At 48.2% G+C, this 25,780-nt stretch overlaps 1 protein-coding gene across 1 annotated transcript; it reads right to left on the bottom strand.

Moving 5' to 3' along the window:
- Positions 1 to 657: 657 nt before the first annotated feature.
- LOC144738061 (uncharacterized) lies at positions 658 to 21,378 on the bottom strand. The gene is made up of 6 exons (XM_078620967.1): positions 21,012 to 21,378; positions 13,563 to 13,667; positions 10,797 to 10,861; positions 6,952 to 7,081; positions 5,397 to 5,446; positions 658 to 1,165 (listed from the first exon to the last, which is right to left on the bottom strand). Exons 2-6 carry the CDS (start codon positions 13,606 to 13,608, stop codon positions 1,034 to 1,036), a joined length of 423 nt encoding a protein of 140 aa, XP_078477093.1. The 5' UTR covers positions 13,609 to 13,667; positions 21,012 to 21,378; the 3' UTR covers positions 658 to 1,033.
- Positions 21,379 to 25,780: the final 4,402 nt, after the last annotated feature.

Raw genomic sequence — 25,780 nt, 5'->3', positions numbered from 1 at the left:
ATAGGCAATTCACGTTGAAAGAATCATTATATTTTGATGTTTTTAAACACAACACAACAATTTATAGAAAAGCATTTTTACTTTAAAAAATAATTCATCATCTCCATCTGCTTGGTGGAGTGGGGCCCCAACGCCCCTAGTGGATGAACCGCGCCTGACATGAGGTTAGATATTGAAACACCTAAAGGACTTTTGGTGAAAGAGGATCGATCACCTTGTTAAGTAACTGTGGATTTTTAAACGACTACCTCGTTCTTTTTAAAATTCTTAATACAAGCGGTGCCATTGTTGTAAATAGATTATATTGTTCTCTATTTGTCCGTCATTCTGTCCTGCCACTACCCTGTACATTTTTATTGAGTTTGTGTCTCGGGAAAAAGCCGAATAACCCACGAGATGTAATAGTCCATAATTCAGGGTTCGAAATCAGATGAGGCCCATTAAGTTAATGAGACATTTTTATTTCGGAATAAAATGTTTCTTATCGATATTTAATTTTGCTTGCTTAATCAGAAAAGCCTCACTGAGTCTCCGTGCTGTTTTCCGCAAGAATCCCGCAAAATATTGGGAGAAGCGGGCGATGTTGCTCAATGCGATTCCAAGTGATAATTGTATTTATTTATTTGCAGGCCAATTCCAGTCACGTGGCACATGCAAAACTCACCGAGAGGAAACCCGTCAGAGCAGGGGGGTGAGGAGCATGCAGAGTCGACAGAGGAAATCACCCGAGTGGGGAATTAAACCGAGGCCCTTCCTGCACAAGGCACGCGAGTTACCACTGCCACCATTCCACCACCCAGTCTGACCGAATGCACGATTTCTCTGGTTGCAGAGTACAATAATCACGTAAACTAGAAGTGTCACAAGTGGATATTTAAGCCATCCAACGACAGAGCAGATATATATGTTTGTATACAAAGCTGGGTTATGAGGTTTTCCAGAACGCCTTAACAGCTATTTGTATGGGCTGCTTCAAGGCTGCTTATCGAACTGCTTCTAGTGGTGGGGTCCAGGATCTTTGCTTCCGTTCGTTTCACATCTTGGAGACGTCCGAAGTTCCTCTGGACGGGTGACCGGGCTCCTTGCGTCCCCGTTTACCCCGACCCTGGACTCGCGTCGACTCAAGGCTGTCGTAGAGAACCTCCCTGTGGCCCAGCGCCTCGTACTGCGAAGACACAAAACACCGCACTCACATGGTCAGTAGCGGCCGCTGTCAATGAGACTCGCGGAGAATTACAAGAAATCATTCAGGGTGCATGGCAGACCACGCTGCTCTCGTATCAATACCTTCCACTCCAGCAGGCGAATAGTCCACTCTCAACACCACCACTCAACCTATTCTACCTTACTAACGACTATTTTAAATTGAACAGTTAAGGCCCAATGAGCTATGAAGCAGTTTTTTTTAAGAAGCGATCTGTCTATCACTAGCGATAGCTCAACAAAATGGCTGATATTATCATCACGTGGACATTTGTAGCAGAAGCCAAATACATAGAGACCCATAGAGACACAGAGACTCATAGAGTTCCATACAGACCAATAGATACACAAATAAACTCATAGAGATACATACAAACTAATAGAGACACACAACGACTTATAGAGATACATAGAGACCAATGAGACACACAGAGACTCAAAGAGATGCATACAGACCAATAGAGACACACAGAGACTAATAGAGATGCATCGAGACTAATAGTCTAAACTAAACTTTGTTTACTTTACCAGGTAAGGCCCCACTGGGCTGTGGAGCTCTTTTTCAGGAGCGACCATCACAAGATCATAATTCACTCACTCACTCCCACAGTCACTCACCCACTCATTCACTCACCCACTCAGTCACACACCAACCCACTCAGTCAGACACCCACTCACCAAGTCACACACCACTCACCTACTCAGTCAGACACTCACCCACCCACTCACTGACTCACCCACCCACTCAGTTACCCACTCACTCAGCAACAGATGGAGCCTCGCTTATTGAAGGTGGCAGTTCATTGCACAGCCTCTGTGAACCACGATACAGGCCCAGGTGTGGGATTGGCCAATTGCACATCTGTTGTCGCAGGCCACGCTGTAATTCACTTAATTTCTTGTCGTTCAACAAACCTCGAGCGCGACACAAAGCAAGCGATCACAGAACAAGAAGGGGGTGGACGTGGGGCTTGTCGAGGAGGGAGGGGCGGATCGGCCTCACTGCCCCACCCACGTGGGTGGTGGGGGGGATCCTCTAAGCAGAGAAGTGAAAGTTTACATGGGGGGGGGGGGGGCGGTAGGCAGTGCCGCATTGAGCGAGGTGCGGGGGCCCTAAATTAAAAAAAAACGTACATATTAAAACACACATTTTTTTTACTTGCATAGTAAAGTAATTGTATTTTTTTTATTTGTTATACAGCCGTTTATTACGACAAATCGCTAACCCAGTCGTTCATAAAAGTTGAAGGCGGTATAGTAATATAGTAATAGAGCAAGTGCAGAATCGCTGAACCGAAATTGATAACTTGAAAGCATTTAACGCGGGTCCCTTGAAAGTGCGGGGCCTGTAGCTACATTTGTATCTCTTCCACAGGGAAGGACGTAGGGTGAATTTTTGTTGATTTTGGATCTATGTTGATTTTGGAATGAATGCCATCATTAAGAAGGTCCTGGATTTTGTTGTATGTGGTTTTATCCATGATAGCAGTAGCATTACCCTAAATCTCCCCCATTAACTCAAACATATATAACCCCTTGTTGTAACAGCTCTCTCGCTGCTTTCTTCCTGGTTCAGCAGTTCTGCTACTGGAATTTTTCGCCTGAGGACGACCGCTTGTGTTGAGATCGAAACGTCGTGATTTTTTATTTAATTTTTTTCTACCTAGCTGACTTTACCGAAAGATCCAAAGAGTATAGTAATAGAGCAAGTGCAGAATCACTGAACCAGTTTTGATAGTTTGAAAGCATTTAGTGCGGGGCATTTGAAAGTGCGAGGTCCGTAGCTACATATGTAGCTACATATGTAGCTAGATATGTAGCTACATATGTAGCTAGATATGTAGCTACTTTTGCTACAAGGATAATCCGGCACTGGCAGCAGGGGAAGGAAAGGCATTGAACAAAACACCACAAATAAAATAAAAACGTTATTGTCACCAGGTAAGGCCCCACTGAGCTGCTGTGTAGCTCCTTTACAGAAGCGACCTGGACATTGATATCAGCAGCCAAATCCTCTAAACGCGTGGTGACGTTGATTCTAAATGTGGAGGGAAAAAACCGGAGGCCGCGGAGAAAAATCCACACGACCACTGGGAGAGAGAGAGACACGCAGACTCTAAATATACAGCAGGCGTTAGGGTCGTAGATTGCATTCACGACCTCCTGTATACGAGGCGAGGTGGTTAGCATCTTCTAGCCAATGTGAGCGTCAGGGTCCTGGATCCAATCCACGACCTCCTGTACACCAGGCGAGGTGGTTAACATCTTCTATCCAAGTTTCGATTTAAAGCTTTCGTGACTGCAGGGATTCATCTTCTTGGTTCTTTCGGTAAAGTCACGTAGAAGGGAAGTAATACAATAATAAAAATAAAAGATAATAAAATAATTCTCACGACGTTTCGGCCACAACGCAAGTAGCCGTCCTCAAGTGAAAACCAGGTCTGTCGAGGCGACAGCGTCTGAATGAAACAGCACACGTGCTTGGAGCATGTATATAAGCTGGGTTGGAAGGGGGGAAGAAAGGGGGAGCCTTCACAAAACGAATATGCATATCAAGAGGAATTTAGCATATTCATGGGAAATGCAGGTATTGTAGTACTGCATATGCCCGTGCATTATGCAGGATTAGCAGCATCAAAGGGAGGGGATAAGGGTAGCATTAATGAAGGGAAGGAGTGTTAATAGTATGTAGCTGCAGTAACTAAAACCACCACGTAAACAACTAAAGTATAACTACATATTATCATCAGTATACTAAATATACTCTACAATAAGCTGAGTTACTAACAGTAAGTAATACATTACAATTCTACGTCGTAAAAAAAAAAATATATAATATGCTTCCATATAAACTTTATTCTCTTACATCACACGAGTCTACACCGTACTATATACTGCCATAGACAAACCCAACATTAAATTATATACTGTATTGCTATAAACCACTCTAAACCTTATACATTGTAATATTACACTATGTATTATTCTACCCACCCTAATGTATATTACACTGCTGTATATTCACTATACAATTACGATACTATATATTACTTTGTACATTGTATTAAGCATATAAATGTTATACTATTTGTTATTATACACTGTACCATTGACCGTCGTGTGAAAGATACTAAGAGGAAGCAACGAAATATGTCAATGGGAGAGTAGTGAGAGGAAACGTGCAGCGGAGCAAACAATCCATTCCCTGCGGAGAATACAATGCCGGTGAGTGGAACGCGGTCTGAAAGTCACCGTAAACGTGAACACAATCATATTCTTAGGTTTTATCGGTAAAGTCACGTAGGTAAAAAATTAATAAAAGTAAAATAAAATAAAAATCACAGCCACGACAGCTGTATCAAGTAAATGAGAGATTACAAGAGCTAACACTCCGTATATATAATGGTTGAAGAGGGGAAGGGCCAAGTACGGCACACTCTTTATTAATATGGTAAGGTGAGGCTTAAGACTAAGAATAGACTGCATAACAAAAGACTGAGCCTTTGTTATGGAGAGGTACGGTTTGTGACTACGCCTAGCCTACATAACAAAAGTGTGAAAAAATAAAAAACTAAACCTGGTAAAACAAGACTGGCTGTCTATCAATAACCTGTAATAGTTGTCTGTCAAATAAGATGGTTCAAATAAGTGTAGTTAAATCTTTTTTGCGTGGTTAATCATTCACATACCTGCATTTCCCATATCACATACCTGCATTTTCCTTATCCCCTCCCTTTGATGCTGCTAATCCTGCATAATGCACGGGCATATGCAGTACTAATCACATACCTGCATTTCCCATAAATATGCTAAATTCCTCTTGATATGCATATTCTTTTGTTAAGGCTCCCCCTTTCTTCCCCCTTCCAACCCAGCTTATATACATGCTCCAAGCACGTGTGCTGATGTTTCATTCAGACGCTGTCGCCTCAACAGACCTGGTTTTCACCTGAGGACGGCTACTTGCGTTGTGGCCGAAACGTCGTGAGAATTATTTTATTATGTTTTATTTTTATTATTTTATTACTTCCCTTATACGTGACTTTACCGAAAGAACCAAGAAGATATTCTATCCAATATGGACGTCAGGGTCCGGGATCGAACCCACGACCTCCTGCACACTCCGCGAGGTAGTAAACATCCCCTGCCGCACTGTAGCGCCCACACCTAGAGTCTAAGAGCCGAACTCTCACCTCGTGCTCAGGAGGAAGATTTTCGTATTGATCAGAAGCCTGTCGACCGCCTGTGTGACACAACAACAGCAACAACACAATTACTCATCGCCTACCATCGGTAGCAGTGGCACTACGAAAGCCTGGGCCCACGGGAGGGCGCCACTCGGCACCCCGAGGCCGCGTTCGCAATTTCTGTGGAGGAGGAATCCGATGAGCCGCGAAGCTCTTCGCGTGCTACCCTTGTCCAGCGTGGGTGGACGCAGCTAAGGGAGCGAGTTCAGCGTGGAGGGCACGGGCGGCGAGTCGCGGAATCCGTGAATAATGACCACGTGACTTCTCACAAGTCCCGTGGATCGCGCTTGGGCAAGGCGACAATCGCAACGACAGAGCGGACCCAGAGCGCGAATACACACACAAAGACACAGATCCCCGTATAGCCTTTACAGAACGTAGGGGCAAGTGCTGTTAGCGAGCAGCACCTATGAAGGCTGGCACGGCACACGAGGGTGTGGTCGGCCAGCACTACGCCCGGCCGCCTTTGTCTCCCCCGTGGCGATGTTTACACACTGCACCAAGTACTCATTTGAGGCTGAGTCGACCAAGGGAAGGCCCAGGAATGGTTCAGATAATCGTCACTGGTGTTGGCCGCGAGCGTGAATCGAACCCGGGTCGCCGGCTTCATAGTGCAGCAAACGCTAACCACTAAACTACCACTCCCCACAGACACACACACAGACACAGACACACACACAGAGACACACACAGACACACATAAACACACAGACACACACGAGCGCACATCATACAATACCAAATCACACAGGAGTGGTGGCGCCAGAATGGCCCCTTAACATCGATGATTGGGCAACGTCGATGCAAAGTTCACGCAGCGCGAGCGGCGATCGCAGCGTTCCGTGGAATCCGCCACGAGGTTTTAATTCGCAACAAATCCCGTCGGGGGAGAGCGACAATCCGACAGTGGTCCTCTGAATCGTTACGAATTTACCTGCGGTCTACCATGAACCAAGTACCATTAACGCACCCGGCTATCCGTGTCATTAGAGCAGCGCAAAAGTTGCGCGATCAAAAGCATCAAATGGAGACACCATAGCATGACATGGATACCCAAAGCATCACACAGAGACACCTCAACATCACACAGAGACCCATAGCTTCAGACAGAGACTCACAGTTTCACAAAGATACTCATAGCTTCACACGGAGACCCATAGCGTCACATAGAAACGCTTAGCTTCACATAGAGACACATAGCTTCACATAGAGACCCATAGCTTCACACAGAGTCCAATAGCTTCACATAGAAACCTATAGCTTCACATGTCGACCCATCGCTTCACACAGAAACAGATAGCTTCACATAGAGACCCATAGCTTCACTTAGAAACTCATAGCATCACATAGAGACATATAACTTCACATAGAGACCCATAGCATCACATAGAGATCCATATCTTCACATAGGACCAATAGCTTTACATCGTATTTCCATATCTCAGATCCTGCAGAAGCCATTGGTATTTCTAGACGGGAGATCCCCTCAGTCTTGGCTCACCCCTTGGATGGTGGACTCGAGTCGCTCCCTGCCCACGTCCGGGTCGAGTCTTGGAGGAGAAGTTTGTTGTCTGAACCTGCGACGGATCCAGGCTGTCGTAGACGCTCTCCCTCTGTCCCAGCGCCTCGTACTGCGCCGCCCACGGACACCGTGCAGTCGGTTAGACCGGGCAGCTCGGGTGGGCGATGGCGTAAGTGGCAACGCTCGCCCCTCGTGTGCAGCAACAAGGGGCTGGGTACGTGAGTGAGTGCGTAAGTCTGTGTGTGTGTGTGGTGCGGTGTGAGCGAGCGGTATTGAGGAAGTGCGAAGGGCGTTCCGGAAGCTTGAACCCGGGTGAAGCGCTTAGGAAAAATGACCTCTCAAGAGAACTGCCGAGGGAGGGTGCCGTTTGTATGCAGACTGCCGGGATGACATCGTTACCACCATGTCGTTCACAGGACGGGTTCCGCAGGATTGGAAGGAGGGACTGCACTGATTTCAACAACTACCGTGGCATCTACTTTCCTTAATATGCGCAGGAAAGGTACTGGCAAGAATGATTCAACATCGCCTTGCCTGACATGCTGAGGAGAGGCTTGCAGAGCCTCAATCTGGTTTCAGACTTGGACGTCCTTGCATGGGCGTCATTTTGTCTGTCAGTCTGCTCCAAGAGAGGTGTAAGGGATTTCCAACAGGACTTACATCTCTGCTTTATTGACCTTTTCAAGGCTGATTATACCATCAATAGACCAGGGCTCTGGGTTGTTCGTTGTACTTTTGGAGTCCTAGCCTTCTGCTCACAGTCATTAAGGACCTTCATGATGGTGGGCAGGCCCAGGTAAAGTTGGTTGTCCGGGTGTCGGAGCGATTTTCTTTTCACCTTTGAGTGCAACAGAGATGTTCTATGGCCCCTACAATATTTAACATCTTCTTTGACCACAGTGTTCGAGAGGATTTCCATGGATGTACCAGGGGAATCTTGATTTATTATAGATAACAATGGGTGGGTGATCGATGCCTGGATCCTGTTAAAGGACGGCTCCCTATTGGTCAATCATATTATGTGGATGACCTGGTGATTTCTCCAGACCCTTTAAAGAATTTGTAAACGCAAAATCCTCGCAAGAGTACTGCTGAATAGACTGGTACCCGCAATAGCTGAAGATCAACTCCCAGAGACCCAGTGTGGCTTTAGAGCCAACCGGGGAACCACAGACATGGTGTTTGTCCTGAAGCAGATTCAGGAAAAGTGCCGGGAGCAAAACAAAGCGCTGTACGTCACCTTTGTGGACCTGACAAAAGCGTTTGACACCGTGAACAGGCAGGGACTTTGGAAAATCCTGGACAAGCTAGACTGCCCACCGAAGTTCCTCACCATGATCGTCCAGCTTCATGAAGACCAGCTTGGACAAGTCAGACATAGCAACAATCTCTCGCAGCCCTTCCCTATTGCAAACGGCGTGAAACAGGGCTGTGTTCTTGCTCCCACGCTGTTCACCATTTTGTTCAGCATGATGCTCCAGCAGGTCACAGAGGACCTCGACGACGCTGATGGCGTATACATCCGTTTTCGTCTCGATGGGAGCGTGTTCAACCTGAGGCGTTTGCAGGCCCACACAAAGACCATGGAGCAACTGATCAGGGAGCTGCTTTTTGCTGACGATGCCGCCCTCCTTGCTCACACAGAGGCAGCTATGCAGCGAATTACGTCCTGTTTTGCGAAAACAGCTCAGATCTTCGGCCTTGAAGTCAGCCTAAGGAAGACTGAAGTTCTTCATCAGTCCGCACCCCATGAGGAGCACCATCCACCAAGCATCTTTATTGAACAAACAGAACTGAAAGCTGTCCACCAATTCAGCTACTTGGGGCGCGTGATCTCGTCTGATGCCAAAATCGACAACGAAGTCGACAACAGGCTGGCCAAGGCAAACAATGCATTTGGCAGACTATGCAAACGTGTCTGGAACAACAGAAACCTTAAAAGAGCCACAAAGGTCAACGTCTACAAAGCTGTTGTGCTGACCACTCTCCTGTATGGCGCTGAGTCCTGGGTCACGTACCGTCGTCACCTGAGTCTCCTCGAGCGTTTCCATCAGCGCTGCCTCCGCACAATCTTCAATATTCACTGGAGTGACTTCGTCGCCAACACTGAAGTCCTCAAGTCAGCGAAGGTCATCAGCATCGAGGCCATGGTCCTCAAGACACAGCTTCGTTGGGCAGGGCACATCGCCAGGATGGATAACCACCGCTTACCTAAGATTGTGCTGTATGGGGAACTGTCCTCTGGCCATCGCGACATAGGGGCACCACGAAAGCGATACAAAGACTCCCTGAAGAAGTCCCTCACTGCTTGCTGCATCGATCACCGTCAGTGGGCAACACAAGCAGCTTATCGCAACTCCTGGCGGCACACAGTCCACCAGGCCACCTCCTTCTTCGAAGATACCCGCAGGGCCCGTATGGAGGACAAAAGGAGAAGGAGGAAGAATCATGATCCCTCAGCACCCATCCCAGATGAGACCTATACTTGCAGCTGTTGTGGCAGGACCTGCTTGTCCCGCATAGGCCTCTTTAGCCACCAGCGTGCCTGCAGAAGACGTGGATGTCCTTCCTAGATCTTCGTTCGCGAAGCCAAGCCATGATGATGATGATGATTGTTGAAGCTGGAGCCTGTTACTAAGAGACGGGGGCCTTTCCATCAGCCCCAAAAAGACAGAGCACCTGAATGGGTATTTTATATCATCAAATTGTCCTCTCCCTTGACTCTTCATGAGCGATGGGGTATTTGTGAAGATAGTGGAGAAGTTTCCATATTTGGGCAGTGTGGTTGTGACCAGCTAAGGATTGACAGCTGAGGTTTCGCTGGCATTGTATTTTCAACAGCTGTGTAGCGTTGTTTCGAAGCTACCTGATCTTTCACTCCACACGTAGCCCCATGTCTTCTTGGCCATGTAATGCCCTGCCTTTTCTATGCTTGCGAAACGTGGAGCGTTCTAAAGGAACATCTGCGCTGGTTTTAAACATTCAGGCTGGCCTGCCTACGACATATCCTGGGTTAAACCAGGCTGGATTATGTTAGGATCTCACACATCCTTGAAAGATCCTGGCACAGTCCCATCAGTGAGGTCCTCTGGCAGGCAAAGCTGCGTTGGCTGGGTCATGTAGCCCGCATGGCCAGCCGCCACATTCCCAAGCAGCTTATGTTTAGCTGGATAGAGGGAGCTAAACGAGCCCGGCATGGGCTAGAGAAAATATTGAGTGATGTGGTACAAGAGGATGTGAAGCTGAGTGGACTTGCTGGTAACTGGTACCAATAATGTCAAGATCGGCCTCAGTGGAGGAGGCTCGTTAAGGACGCTACTGGGCAGTTGGAGGCAGTCGCCCTCCAGCAACAACAGAGGGCAGGGAGCAATGCTCACAACAATGAGCGGAGCACCGGGTGGCTAAAACAAAGCAAGTTGGCACAATAGAGGGCACAGGTGGTACATCAGCCAGTCGCTCAACCCATGGCACCCGAGTCTGTCCCGTGACCTGCACGATAAAGGCCGGTGACTCCACACTTACATACCTATATAAGGTGGCTAGGAGATGTGAACTCCCTCGCCTGGCATGCAGGAGGTCGTGCGTTCGATCCACGAGCTGGCATAAATTTTTTCTCCAGGTCCTCCTGTTTTTCCCTCCACATTTAGATTCACCGTCATGCGTTAAGAGTATCTGGCTGCTGCTATAAATTTCCACCTGATGATGATATCCGCCACTTCGTTGAGGTGTTTTGTATGGCCAGGTGGCTTCTGAAATAGAGCTACATAGCTCAGTGGGGCCTTACCTGATACTAAAAATAGTTTATAGTTAAATAGTTAGCTCACCTCATCCTCAGGACGAGGTGGTGGTGATGGTGGTGAATCGTCTTGAGCAGCTTCCTGTCGCCTCCCTGTTTAACACAAAACAAAATCACACATCGCTACCGGGTGACACGGTTAAATGTCAATTTATATCTCAAGAGCGCGCCACTTAATATTAAAAACTCGTTATCATATCATAAGACCCGCTGCCTACGATGAAGAGTGAATTGTATTTTAATGCACCTTTTAAGCGCACAGCAATGCAGTGATTTATGCACTGTGCATTGAACCCAGCGACTCGTGTTTAGATCCTCATCACGTCTAACATCGGTGGCATTTAGAAACTCAAATTTTGGATCGTTTGGCTGATGCTAAAAAAACTCCACGTGAAAAGCCACTTCGTAGAGCTGTCATTTGTGATAGCCAGGAGGTCGCTTCTGAAAACCTAGCTCATAGCTCATTGGGCTTTACCTGGTAAAATAAAATAATTCGAGTTTTAAGTGGTACCCTATCAAAAAACAGTCCTGGGGCTCACTCCCCAACTTCACTGACACACACTGACGATCATGGAGAGGTATCGTCAAACTCCCACGACTGATAGCGTGGCAAACCCTTCATCCAGAAATGTATTGATATATCCTTTAGACTGTCACGATTATTGATTACACGAAGTCATCAAAGAACCATGCCGTGTATCTACAAGTCTGATGCCATCTTGCCCACGTGATTTCGACTGTAACTTCGCCTCCCACTCAAGCTGCCTGTGTCTGTCCCACCCAATGACGTTCCGAACGTTGAGGCGTCACCTGTCAAACATCAGCACAAATCTGGCATCTATCGCCTCCACATCCCACAGGAAAAAGAAAAAGTAATCTGGCCCGCCGCCTTAGTCAGTACTCGGGCACCACGGTTGCTATATAGGAGTTCGTGAGTTCGATCGCAATCCTGATGCCAGCAGTGTATTTTGAGTGTGCATCTTTTCTTTTCCATGGTCACGTGGATTTCTCTCCGGGTCCTCCGTTGTTTCCCCTCCACATTGCGAATCAACAGCACGCATTGAGAAAGTTGTTTAGCTGCTGCTGCTGTACATTTCCACGTGTCGATGACATCTACCGCCCTCTACGTTTGTGATCACCAGGTCCGCTTCTGAAAATGAGCTACATAGCTCAGTGGAGCCATAACTGGTTAATAAAAAAAAACACTCTGGGTGTATTCGCCGTGACGTACTACACGCCATAAGCGTCACGGCGGATGCGGAGTAACAGCTTAGGCTGCTGACGGAAAGCGGTGACCTCAGCGTACGACAGTACACATGTCAGCAGGCGACAGTCTAAACGGTGGAAGACAACTAAGGGCAGAGTCCATGGAGGGGTCCAGCTTAAAGCCCCTGGGGACCCGCTGGTAGGTTCCAGAAGGGGGGCGTGGCCAGGGCGGAGCGAGGCCACGCTGGGAGCACGAGAGGGGGCCCTGAGCGAGAGCTCGGGGCTGTTGCTAGGAGTGGATCCCCTCGCCGTGTCGGATAGTGACGCAGACGATAGACGGTTATGTGTGTTAAATATACACAAAGTGTGCACCCATCTAGGGTCTGTATAGTCGCCATCGCGTGTAAAAATAAAGGAAGGTGCCTCCAATTACTCATGTCTCTGAACGGGGAGAGGGCAGGGCCTGGGTGCAGCAGCCCTGACTCTGGGGGGGAGAGTATAAGGCAGGTTGCTGTGAGGGACCTGGTTATTCGTTTGACAGCTGTGAGCCCTACGTCTACAAGCTGGAAGCTCTACGTCCTACGAGGCATCAACACGTGGTCGGGGATCCGAGTGAGGGCCCGACCCTTTGTAGCTGTAACTCCTCCTATATAGAGAAGTTAGCTGGGTGGTCCGTATAGAGAAGTTAGCTGGGTGGTCACCACCCTAGGCTGTTTCTGGTGAAAGGGTAGTTACCCCTTCGTGTTAACGTGTTACAATAAATGTGTTGCCTATAAAGAACAATGTCTGCGACTCAGTTGGACTCACTACATTTGTAGTGTGTGTGTGGTGTGTGTAGTGTGTGTAGTGTATAGTGTAGTGATTGTGTGTAGTGTCGTGTGTAGAGTGTGTAGTGTGCTAGGTGTGTAGTGCGTGTGTAGTGTGTTTGTGGTGTGTATCTGCAGTGTGGGTAGTGTAGTGTGTGTAATGTGAGTAGTATGGTGTGTAGTGTGCATATGTGTGTAGTGTATTTATTGTGTAGTGTATGTGCATTGTGTGCAATGCGTGTGTCTTATGTATGTAGTGTAGTGTGTGTAGTGTATGTAGTGTATGCGTTGTGTATGTGTTGTGTGTGTAGTGTGTGTGGTGTGTGTAGGGTGTGTAGTGTGTGTGTGAAGTGTATGTAGCGTAGTGTGTAGTGTGTGAATTGTGTAGTGTGTGGTTGTGTGATGTGTATAGTTGTAGTTGTGTACAGTGTGTGTGTAGTGGGAGTGGTAGTCTAGCGGTTAGCACGCTGCACTTGCGAACCTGACCCCCCGAGTTCGATTCCTGCTCAGGGCCAACACCAGTGACGATAATAATTTGAAACGGTACTGGGCCTCCCCTAGGTCGACTCAGCCTCAAATGAGGACCTGGTGCGGTGTGTAAACATCGCCACTAGGGAGACAAAGGCGGCCGGGAACGGTGCTGGCCACCCTCCCTCTGTGTGTGCCACAGTGCCGGTAGCCTTCATAGGCGCTGCTGCTACTCGCTACAAACAGCACTTGCCCCGACCGCCTGTTACAGGCGACACGGGGGGGGGGGCCTTTGTAGGATCATAACTCCTCACCTTTGTGGCGGTGGTAAATAATGAGGCTCGCGATCGCGATGAGCATCAGGATGATGAGAACAGGGGACCAGTATATGTAGTGCTGAGTACTCGGGCCATCACCTCCTATGAATACAAACAACATAATAATAATATTCATAGTGTAGTGACAGAGAAAGGTCACTACTGTGTCGGCCCGTACGAAGGCTGGGGGCCCCAAGGGGGTGCCTGGGGGGTCACGTGGTGGAGGGATCCGGACCCTCCCAGAGGTGGGGGAAGTGAGGCGTGTCCTGGGAAGAGAGGCGTGGCCTGAAGAGAGCCAGCCACGCCGGGGCGGAGCCAGCCACGCCAAACCAGATATAAGCGTGGTGTGAACGCTGAGCGAGGCTGTTGTACTGTATTCCGAAGTGAAGACATCACGAGTCGTCGTCCTGGGCCAGGCAGGCTGTTGCCTGCCTGGTCCAGGCTGTTGCCTGCCTGGTCCAGTCTGTGTCGCGTTCCAGAGTGTTAGTGAGTTGAGGAAGGTGGTCACCACCTCATGTACAGCGTTATGTTACTTACCGTTTAATAAATAGTGTTGCCTCCAAGCTGCGTGTGTGTGCACCTAATTTGAACCTACTACATTTGGCGTAAGAAGTTGGAAAAATAAATATTGCTAGGTGTTATCCTAGGGAAGTAAAATGGGCACACGAAAAACAAATATACAACTCACCTGGACGCCTTCGTACAACGGGGACGGTGTGACGACCATCCTTCGGACAGCCCCGGGGATGGCAGCCCCGGTGACAGAGAGAGAGATGGCACTGCACGCGGAGCGGCGGGACTGGCATCGCACTGCTGCTTCGCCGCCATTGGGAACGGAGCGACGGAGCCGCGGGGAGAGGACACCATCGTCGCTGCGGGGGCTGGCGGGGGAGGCCCGGGCATGCGGGCCACGCGGTGGGCCCGCCATTTCGAGCGGCTGGTCGGGGCGCGGTTCCCGCCAAAGCGCCGCTCCCGCCATTTCGGCGACGGGTCGGGGCACTGTTCCCGCCAAAACGCCGCTCCTGCTGCCGAAATGCCGCTCCCGCCGACATCAACGCCTGCAGAGGGGGAGTTCCAGTCTTCAGCTCGAGCGCGAGAGGTGGATGGGTTCGCAAGAGCAGGCCGTGTTCACCATGAAAGATTCTTCGGGCCGTCCCAGTGCTCCACCTTGCCGCCCTCCACTATTCACAGTTTGCCAGGCGAGTCGTGACATGACAAGCACCCGGCCCCAAGAAAAAAAAATAATAATAATCTTCACCCATCTTACGTGCGCCGGGTTGCGATCGCGTGTGTTTTTTAACTCACTGGGTTGCGGAGCGTGTTCGTCCGGTTGTGTGCGTGATAAATTGACGCGGCGACCATGGGGGTTTCTGCTTGTAACAAGTGTTGCTGTTAATTACGGCGTCGAGATCGGTATCTTCTGGTTGTAGTTAATGATTAATTCGTGTTGGTGTCCCGAGCTCCGTTGATATCCTGTAGGTTGCCGTGTTAATGACTCGTGTTGTTACATCGTTTTGTTGCGAAATCGCCATTGTTATTGTGTATACTGTATGGAGGTTCGCTCGTGATTGTCACATGTAACTGTAAGAAACTTTGATCGTCATTGTTGCCAAGGTACAGACCGTATGGAGCTTTGCTTGGAATTGTTAACAGTGTATGGAATGTTGGCTACTTGCTTGTGATTGTTTACTATGTACGGATTGTCTGGAGTATTGATTGTGTGTGTTGCCATGTGGGGACTGGATGGAGCATTGCGCCAAACGATTTACTGTACGAACTTCGTATACTGCATATACTGTATTAATCAATTCGGCGATTCCTGGGGTTTGTGTATAGTTTTTTTGCTCTCAAAATTCGAATGCCCTGAGTCCCATGGTTAATGTTGAAGGGGATTTAGAAATGACAGGTTCGGTTTGTTTCAAACTCGCTGGTTGGTTCCTGTCCGTTGTTGCACAGATGATGTCTTTTGTGCGGGAATGCTCCTTGTGTTCTATATGGATCGGGGGTGCGTTTCCGTTAATTGCCGTCAAATTGCGTTGCTCTCTCCACTCGGTTGGTACAGCTGCATGCTGCAATGCGAGTCTCGGAGATGATGTGTACGGATACGGGATGTGAGGTGTATTGTTGTGACCATTGAATATTCGGGATCGTCACAAATTGTGCGTACCTGTTCGGCATTGGATCAGTTCTGTGGGGGATCATAATTCAAATTGTATGTGTTGTGATGGTGTTAAATTGCGATGGTGACATGCTGCCAGGGATTTGGAATTGTGGTGCTGGCTGTCACCTATCTTGGGGCGCAGGTCCTGACCAGGATGGCCCAGTGAGTGTTGCGTGTCTAACATGAACGTTGTGGTCCCGTCATGCAATGGCTGACGGCTTGACATGACAGCTCGGAGATTGAAACACTCCGTGGTATGTCTAGCCTAGTGGGCTGTGCGCTCACAGGGCCCGGAGAGTGTGGTCCCGTCATGCAATGGCTGACGGCTTGACCTGACAGCCCGGAGATTGAAACACTCCGTGGTATGTCTAGCCTAGTGGGCTGTGCGCTCACAGGGCTCAGAGTGTGGTCCTCATGCAATGGCTGATGGCTTGACCTGACAGCCCAGAGATTGAAACACTCCGTGGTATGTCTAGCCTAGTGGGCTGTGCGCTCACATGGCTCGGAGAGTGTGGTCCCGTCATGCTGTGTCTGACGGCTTGACCTGACAGCCCGGAGATCGAGACACTCCGTGGCTTGTCTAGCCTAGTGGGCTGTGCGCTCACATGGCTCAGAGAGTGTGGTCCCGTCATGCTGTCTGACAGCTTGACCTGACAGCCCGGAGATCGAGACACTCCGTGGCTTGTCTAGCCAAGTGGGCTGTGCGCTCACATGGCTCAGAGTGTGGTCCCATCATGCTGTGTCTGATGGCTTGACCTGACGGCCCGGAGAGTGAGACACTCGGAGGTGCGTTGAAACAGTGGGCTGGAGATTCGTAAGGTTCAGGTGGAGTTGTCCTGTTACGTTGGGACTGTATCCCTCAGTTGTTAGGGTGCATGTTGTGCAATGAGTGAACGATGGGTCGTCTCAGCTCGGTCGGTACAGTTATATGCTGCGATGCGAGTCTTCGAGAGAGACTGGCTCGTCTCAGCTCGGTCGGTACAGCTATATGCTGCGATGCGAGTCTTGGAGAGAGACTGGGTCGTCTCAGCTCGGTCGGTACAGCTATATGCTGCGATGCGAGTCTTGGAGAGAGACTGGGTCGTCTCAGCTCGGTCGGTACAGCTATATGCTGCGATGCGAGTCTTGGAGAGAGACTGGGTCTCAGCTCGGTCGGTACAGCTATATGCTGCGATGCGAGTCTTGGAGAGAGACTGGGTTAAAATCCCACCGATATGGCCGACGTGTGCTACTGGTTGTGACGCCGCGTCGGAAAGGCGGTGGGGTGGTAACATGGAAATTCCCCCCCCCTGATATGGCCGACGCGTGCTACTGGTTGGGACGCCGCGTCGGAAAGGCGGTGGGGTGGTAACATGGAAATTCCCCCCCCGGTATGGCCGACGCGTTCTACTAGTTGTGACGCCACGTCGGAAAGGCGGGGGGGAGGGTGCTAACGGGTGACTGTCATTGCATGCATGATTCTAACGGGGGGGGGGGGGGGTGCTGTGCTGGAGCGTAAGTGGGTTAGCCAGTTTTCATGTATATTTGTTGTTAATTCCCCGTTTTCTATGCGGTTCCCTTTTACCCTCGTCGATTCTGTATATATTACGTGATTGTATTTCTTATCGGTCGCTGGTCATTTATTGATGTTGTTGGTTCGGAGGCACACCTTTTCGATGTTTCACAGTTGTGTTACAGCCGGGGACGGCTGTGTGTTTATACAGGGGGGGGTGATGTAGTGACAGAGAAAGGTCACTACTGTGTCGGCCCGTATGAAGGCTGGGGGCCCCAAGGGGGTGCCTGGGGGGTCACGTGGTGGAGGGATCCGGACCCTCCCAGAGGTGGGGGAAGTGAGGCGTGTCCTGGGAAGGGAGGCGTGGCCTGAAGAGAGCCAGCCACGCCGGGGCGGAGCCAGCCACGCCAAACCAGATATAAGCGTGGTGTGAACGCTGAGCGAGGCTGTTGTACTGTACTCCGAAGTGAAGACATCACGAGTCGTCGTCCTGGGCCAGGCAGGCCGTTGCCTGCCTGGTCCAGTCTGTGTCGCGTTCCAGAGTGTTAGTGAGTTGAGGAAGGTGGTCACCACCTCATGTACAGCGTTATGTTACTTACCGTTTAATAAATAGTCTTGCCTCCAAGCTGCGTGTGTGTGCACCTAATTTGAACCTACTACAATAGTATAAGAATAGGTTTCATCCTTTCTGGCAATAAAAGAGGAGTGGCGTTAATAAGTTCAAACACCAATCAGTAACCTTTTACAAGGAATCGTGTCACTGCATTAACCACGCGCAGTAAATGTGGTGAACAAGCAAACAAACAACAAACAAGCTCTGCTAATATATGATGCAGGAGCGGGGGGGGGAAACATATTTCAAAAACTTATATTAACACACAACATATACATATACAAGTACTAGTTACTAATAGTTACACTCGGTATATTGTACTTGACACCATTGCAATCATTGAAGACTTGGTCCAACAAGGACTGAATCCAGATGCACCAACTTTGGTAAGGCACTGTCTTACCAACACATACTTAACCTGGAATGGTACATTTTACAGACAAAATGAAGGTACCCCTATGAGTTCTCCCTTATCGCCAGTGATAGCGAATGTTTTCATGGAGAAATTTGAGACAGATGCCATCCAGACATCCACCCTACGTCCTTTCTTGTGGAAGAGATACGTAGATGACACGTTCGTCATCTGGCCTGCCTGCACTGAACCAATTTTCCAACCACATCAATTCCATACATCCGTCTATCAAATTCAGCATGGAAGTAGAAAAGGATGACAAGCTACCATTCCTGGATGTTTTGATCGAGAAGAGACCTGATGGCGCGTTGGGACATTCGGCCTACAGGAAAGCCACCCACACGGATGCCTATCTAAAGCCTGACTCCCACCACCATCCAGCCCAGAATTCCCTCATCAAAACACTATACCATGGGACCCGTTGCATCTCCGACCAGCACCACATAGCTAGTGAGTTGGAGCACGTACACCAAGCCCTCAGGATGGACGGATACTCGGACCGTACAATCCGCAAAGCTGCCTCCCCAGCCATGAGGAGTCAACCTTCTGAGGATCCAAACCAAACCATCACTTTGCCATACATAGCAGACGTTACCAAAAAGATTTCCAAAATCTTAAACAAACACAGGATCCAGGTTTGTTTCAACACAGTACACAAAATCCGTGATTTAATCCCATCTGTAAAGGATGTGAGTCCTGACATGCAATACCCTGGTGTCTACAAATTAAGTTGTGGTTGTGGCAGCAGTTACATTGAAGAAACAAAACGACATGTCTCGGACCACGTTCGTGAACACAAGGCGGATTTGAAACATGGTAGGACCTCTGCCGTTGCTGATCATTGTTTTAACACTGTGGGCTCACACGAAATTGATTTTTCCAAGACGGAGGTACTCTGCAAACCTACCGGCTACCTTCAGTGATTTGTTCATGAAGCCATCCAGATATATAAACACAGACACAACTTCAACTGAGCGGATGGGTACAAACTGAGCAATCATTGGAAGGACGTTGTTAACCAGGTAAAGTCTTAACTGACTGTGATGTTTCCATCCTACCTGCCTATGTCAGCTGTTATGTCATGCTAATCTCTCACATTAACATAATCTCTTCCATGCCCTAGTTGAGGAGGCCGCTCTCCTCCTTTTCTACAGTTACATGCTAATTTCTCACATTAACATCATGCTAATCTCTCACTTTAACATAGATACTTCCGTGCCCTCGTCCAGGAGGCCGCTCTCCTCCTATCTTACAGATACATGCTAATTTATCACGTTAACATCACTAACCCCGGCCACTTCTTTATGACCCTTGGGCGACACCCATTTCAAGCCTTTTAAAACAGTCTACCTCAGCAGCAGACCATGCTTTCCAACCTGATGACAGACGCACCCGAAACGTCGTGATTTACTTTATTTTATACCTACATGACTTTACCGAATGAACCAATGAGTATGGATTCCTGCAGTCACGAAAGCTTAAAATCTAGAAAGTATCTACAGACTCTATCATAGTATCTACTGACGCTATCATGGTATCTACTGACTCTGCAGTAGTATCTACTGACTCTACAGTAGTATCTACTGACTCTACAGTAGTATCTACTGACTCTACAGTAGTATCTACCTACTCTACAGTAGTATCTACCTACTCTATAGTCTCATATATATATATATACCGACTCTATAATAGTATACATGAACTCTATAATACTAACGTTATACTCATGTAGGTGACTTTACCAAAAGAACCAAAGAGTATGGATTCCTGCAATCACAAAAGCTTCAAATCAAGAACTAACTTCATAGAGTGCCGTGGTAAGGCCTAGTCCCGTGCAGAGCCCCCGGCATCGCCGAGATTTCCCAGCCGGCCAAGGTGGCACCTTTGCAGGCTGCTGCTGTGGTGTTACCCCCCACCACCATCCCCCCGCCCGCTCTACAGTAATAGTATCTAAGGACTATAATAGTAGTATTTACTGACCCTATACTAGTAAGTGCACACATTCGGGGGGGGGGGGCAAAAGAGGACATGACACTTTGAGTAATTTTCCTCAGCGTTGTGTGTATTTTAAAAAAGTTTTTAACGCAAATGAAAATTCCCCCCTCCCCCTGCCGATTGCACGTGTGCGTTGCTAGGGGCAACGACCATGAGTCAGCGTCCTCGCGCATGCGCAGATGCGTGCTCTGGCGCCGCCCTGTGCTTATAAAATGAATAAATTGTAAATGTAACTACTTTAAAGTTGATGGATGGGAAAAAGAAATCGCGATTTGTCAATCGGGGGCTTACTTAGTCGTGGGTGCATAGTTTGTTGAAACGTAAAGCCAGCAGTTGTGTGAGTTAAATGCGTCACAAGGTGTGTCCACACACACAGACAAACAATAAATTACTTTTATGGATAAGATTGTCTTTGAAACTGATTGGCCTGGTGCGGTGCATAAACATCGCCACTGGGGAGACAAAGGCGGCCGGGCATGGTGCTGGCCACCCACCCCCTCGTGTGCAATGCCGGCCTTCATAGGTCCTACTCGCCAACAGCACTTGGCCCTACAGTCTGTTCGAGGTAATGCGGGGGATCTTTGTTTGCATTTGTGAACGCGTGAGTGGGGCTGGGGTGTAGTTTAGCAGCAGTTAGTGCTGCCCTCAAACCCGGCAGAGACACGAGTTCGACTCCCACTCATGACAAATAACGGGGCCGAAAATCTCGAACTGCTCCCTGCGTCTCCTCCCCCCTAGGTCTACTCAGCCTCGAATGGTCGCGGTCTCCGTACCGGGCGCCGCTGCCGTCACCGTCACGACGTCGCTCCTCTCCGTCGTCGTATTTGCCCCGTCCACGTTGTTGTTGACCTCACAGGCGAACGCGTCACCGTGCCGCGCGTTGTGCAGGGTCCACGTCTCCGTGTGGACCCCGGTCGCTGTGAGGTTCCCCTCCGAGCTCGCGTCTCCCCTGAGCCACGAGTAGGAGATGGGAGGGGAGCCCTGGTGGACGACGCAGCGCAGAGACAGGGAGCCTCCTGCCACGGGGTGACGTGGGGAGACCTCGGGCTTGGACACGGCCTCTGAGACACACGGACACACAGAGAGAGACGTGGAGATTACTAAGTGTTATAGTGTATTCTATAGTGTAGTGCATAGTTGTGTAGTGTATAGTAGTGTAGTGTATAGTAGTGTATTGTAGTGCTTAGTGTAGTGTATAGTGTAGTGTGTAGTGTATAATATAGTGTGTAGTGTATAATAGTGTGTAGTGTATAGTGTAGTGTATAGTGTCGTGTATAGTAGTGCATAATGTAGTGTATAGTGTAGTGTATAATAGTGTAGTGTATAGTGTAGTATTTCGTGTAATGTATAGTATGATATATAGTGTATATAATTGTACAGTGTAGTGTATAGTGTAGAGTATAGAGTAGTGTATAGCAGTGCATAGTGCAGTGTGTAGTGCAGTGTATAGTCTAGTATATAGTGTTATATATGTAGTGTATCGTATAGTGTATAGTGTAGTGGATAGTTCATAGTAGTGTAATGTAGAGTGCAGTGTATAGTATTTTAGGATGTTTAATGTATATCGTTGTACAAAGAAGTGTCGTGTATTGTATAGTATGTACTGTGTAATGTAGTGAATAGTGTAGTGTATAGCAGTGTAGTGTTTAGTATATAGCAGTGTAGTGTCTATTAGTATATAGTAGTGTATAGTAGTGTAGTGGGTACAAATGGAGAGAGAGTCTTCTCTGGAGGCAACACGTTTATTATAACAATAATAGTAGCAATCCCTTACACAAAGGTGTAACGGCCCCTTTCACTCGACACCCTAAGGAGGTACGTCCTCCGGGCTAGCGTGCCCTACACATTGCGAGAATAGCTCAGATAATGGTCCTTCGGCTAGCGGGACCGAGGGAGGCTATCTCTGACGCAACCAAGCCAAGGTCCTCGTGTCCGGCCCCAGCTCCAGGTCTTCAGGGTGGCTTCTTCAAGTCTTCGAGTGGAAGTGGAGAAGGGTGGCAAACTACCATTCCTTGATGTTTTGTTAAAAAGAGACCTGATGGCTCTCTGGGACACTCTGTTTACAGGAAAGCCACCCACACAGATTCCTACTTGAAACCTGATTCCCACCACCACCCGGCACAGAAGAAATCCCTCATCAAACCCCTGCACCACAAGGCCCACTGCATTTCTGACCAACACCACCTAGCCAGTGAACTGGAACACGTACACCAGGCCCTTAAGATGAATGGATATTTGGGCCACAGCTTGGACTCAGCTCACTCGAGCCACGCCTTCCTTCTGGAATCTTCCAGAGGGACCTGGAGTGTGACGTCATCCTCCCAGCCCCCTCTTGGGGGTCTGGGGTCTGCACTTACGGTCACGATCTTCCCTGGGAGTTACCTGGGCCCAACGGCTCGACTTCGTCCAGAATATCTGGTTCAGCCTCTATTCCGCCCCCTGTTGACACGGGGCCGGTACTACCGGCTAAAGAGTAGGGGTGATCGCGTATCGCGCCCAACAATGCCACTACCGTAGTGTAGGGTATAGTAGTGTATATTTCAATTTAAAGAAGTGTAGTATATGCTGTAGTACATAGTGTATACGTAGTGTAGTGTATTGTAGTATATAGTAGTGTAGTGTACAGTAGTGGTTAATAGTGGTATATTGTGTAGTGTATGCTGTATAGTAGTGTAGTGTATAGTAGTGTATATTGCAGTATAAAGAAGTGTAGTATATGCTGTACATAGTGTATACGCAGTGTCGTGTGTAATGTAGTGTATAGTGTAGTTTATTGTAGTATATAGTAATGTAGTGTACAGTAGTGTAGTTTATCGTGGTATATTGTGTAGTGTATGCTGTATAGTAGTGTAGTGCATAATAGTGGAGGGTATAGTAATGTATATTGCAGTATAAAAATGTATAGTATGTTGTAGTACGTAGTATATACGTAAGTGTAGTGTGTAATATAGTGTATAGTGTAGTGTATAGCAGTACAGTGTATGGTGGTATATAGTAGTGTAATGTATTGTAGTGTATATAGTAGTGCATAGTCGTGTAATGTATTGTGCAATGTGTGGTGTCGTGGATGGTGTTGTGTGGTATATAGTAGAATGCTTAGTATGTAGTTGTATATATTAATGTAGTGTATAGTAGTGTAGGGTATAGTAATGTATATTGTATTATAAAGAAGTGTAATATATGTTGTAGTATGTAGTGTATAGTGTGTGTATAGCTCTCTCCGACTAAACGGAGCCAACCGTGCTAATCGGAGGTGTGGGATGAAGGACAACAAACCACTCACCCACTCACACTCTCACACAACAGCTAACATTCGCCACCAGTGACGGTGACCTTACCATGGCGCCTGTGCCAGGGAAGGTGCACTTTGAGACCACGTGAAGTGTTGAATGCTCGCTGACCGGAGGTCATAACACAAACACAGCTGGTGCCATGGATTGACTGACTAGCATATGAACCACTCGTACCCCCTTCTGAGCCAACTTTCTGATTTTAGCTGCCTGGCGCTCGTCTCGTTGTTGTGAGCGTCACTCCTCTGCCCTACGTTGTTGCTGGAGGGCGGCTGCCTCAAACTGCCCAGTAGCAGCGTCCTTCACGAGCCTCCTCCATAGAGGCCGACCTTGACACCAATGACTCCAGTTTTTGGCAAGCCCACTCAGCTCCACATCCTCCCGTACCGTATTAGTCCATCTCTTCTCTAGCCCGTGTCGTGCACCAAGCATTGCAGGGTATGCGGGGTACATGACCCAGCCACCACAGCCTTGCCTGATGGAGGAGCTCATTGATGGGAATGTGTTAAATCGTTCATGGAATTGCGATCTCCTCACACAATCGAATCTGGTTAAACCCATGATAAATCGTATGCACGCCAGCTTGAAAGTTTCTCACTGGCACAGAATATCCAGTAGAGGTATCCACTTTCACAAGCCTGGAGAAGACAAGAAGTGTCATGTGGAGCGACAGACCAGGTAGCTTCCACACAGTGTTACAAAGCTGATGGATAAATAATGCCGCATGACTGATTCGGAGTGAGACCTCTGCTGTAAAACCGGAGCTGCTCATGAGCACACTGCCCAGGTATGGGAAACTCTCCACTCTCTCCAGAACTTCCCCATCACCGATTGGTAGTTGTGGCGTTGGAGTGTCTGATGGTGCAAAATACTCGGCAGGTGCTTAGTCTTGGTGGGGCTGATATTAAGGCCCCACCTCTTAGTGGCACGCTCCAGTTTCAGAAGCAGCATCTCCAACTCCTCCTCTGAATGAGCAGCTATTACCAAATCATCGGCATACATAACGTGGTTGACCAATATGGAGCCATCCATTGACCACACCCGGGCATCGATCAGCTTCCCATTTATCTGTACCAGATGGAAAATCCTCCAGGACAGCCATTGAAGGCTTCATGAACTACCTGGTCAAAATAGATGTTAAATAATATGGGAACCAGAGGACATCCCTGTCACACCCCAAGGTTGACAGGAAATGGCTCCGACTCCCAGCCACGTGGTTTTACCCGGGCCTTAATGAGCTTGAGCAGAGGGTCAGGGACGCCAAAGAACAACCCAGAGCCCAGGCCTACTGATGGTATAATAGGCCTTGACCAGGTCAATAAAGCAGAGATGTAAGTTCTTAATTTAGGAGCTTTCGTGACTGCAGGAATTATTCTTTGGTTTTTTTCGGTTAAGTCACGTCTAAAAGTAAAATAAAATAATTAATTAATTAAAATAACATATTACGACGTTTCGATTGCAACACAAGCAATAATCATCGTCCCCGCCCCCCCTCTCTATATTTAAGGACCGTCACAGAAACGACCCCTCTCTTTGTGCCGATTTGTGTCATCTCTCTGTGTGCCGTCGTGATGTCTGTCTGCTTGTATGTCTGTCTATAGTTTTCCGATTTGTGTCCTCTCTCTGTGTGCCGTCGTGATGTCTGTCTGCTTGTATGTCTGTCTATAGTTTTCTAGTTAGATTTTTTGTTGCTGTTTCTTTTATGCCTGATGATGATTGCTTGTGTTGCAATCGAAACGTCGTAATATGTTATTTTAATTAATTAATTATTTTATTTTACTTTTAGACGTGACTTAACCGAAAAGAACCAAAGAACAGAGATGTAAGTCTTGTTGGAATTCCCTACACCTCTGCTGTAGCAGATGGACAGAAAATATGGCATCTGTGCAGGACCGCCCTTTCCTGAAACCGCATTGGGGCTCCGCAAGCCTCTCCTCAGCATGCCTGGTAAGGCGATGTTGAATATTTATTGCCAGGACTTTTTCCTCCACACGAAAAACTGAGATGCCCCTGTAGTTGTTACAGACTGTGCGGTCCCACTTCTTAAAGAGAGGGACCACCAGAGCAAACTTCCAATTCTGCTGAACCCATCCAATGGTCTAGACTGTAAAAATTATGTCATGTAGGGCAATATGTGCACAAACGCCATCCTCCCTCAGCATGTCACTTGGGAGATCATCTCTTCTCAGTGCTTTCCCATTTATCATACTCGGGATTTCACTGTTCACTTCCTTAACGGATGGAACTTCAGC

Source organism: Lampetra planeri, chromosome 77, assembly GCF_965212315.1.
Source record: "Lampetra planeri chromosome 77, kcLamPlan1.2.h2, whole genome shotgun sequence".
In the NCBI taxonomy this organism is placed as follows: Eukaryota; Metazoa; Chordata; class Hyperoartia; order Petromyzontiformes; family Petromyzontidae; genus Lampetra; species Lampetra planeri.
The sequence above is the reverse complement of the archived record's forward strand: the minus strand, read 5'-3'. Positions and strand labels throughout refer to the sequence as shown.

What these genes read in the sequence shown, in the direction of transcription:
- LOC144738061 (XM_078620967.1), bottom strand. Translation starts at nt 13,608, where the DNA reads ATGCTCATCGCGATCGCGAGCCTCATTATTTACCACCGCCACAAAG. An exon ending in CACCTCGTCCTGAGGATGAG is followed by an intron (nt 7,082 to 10,796) that starts GTGAGCTAACTA and finishes TGGGCGGCGCAG; the next exon opens with TACGAGGCGCTGGGACAGAG. An exon ending in ATCTTCCTCCTGAGCACGAG is followed by an intron (nt 1,166 to 5,396) that starts GTGAGAGTTCGG and finishes GTGTCTTCGCAG; the next exon opens with TACGAGGCGCTGGGCCACAG.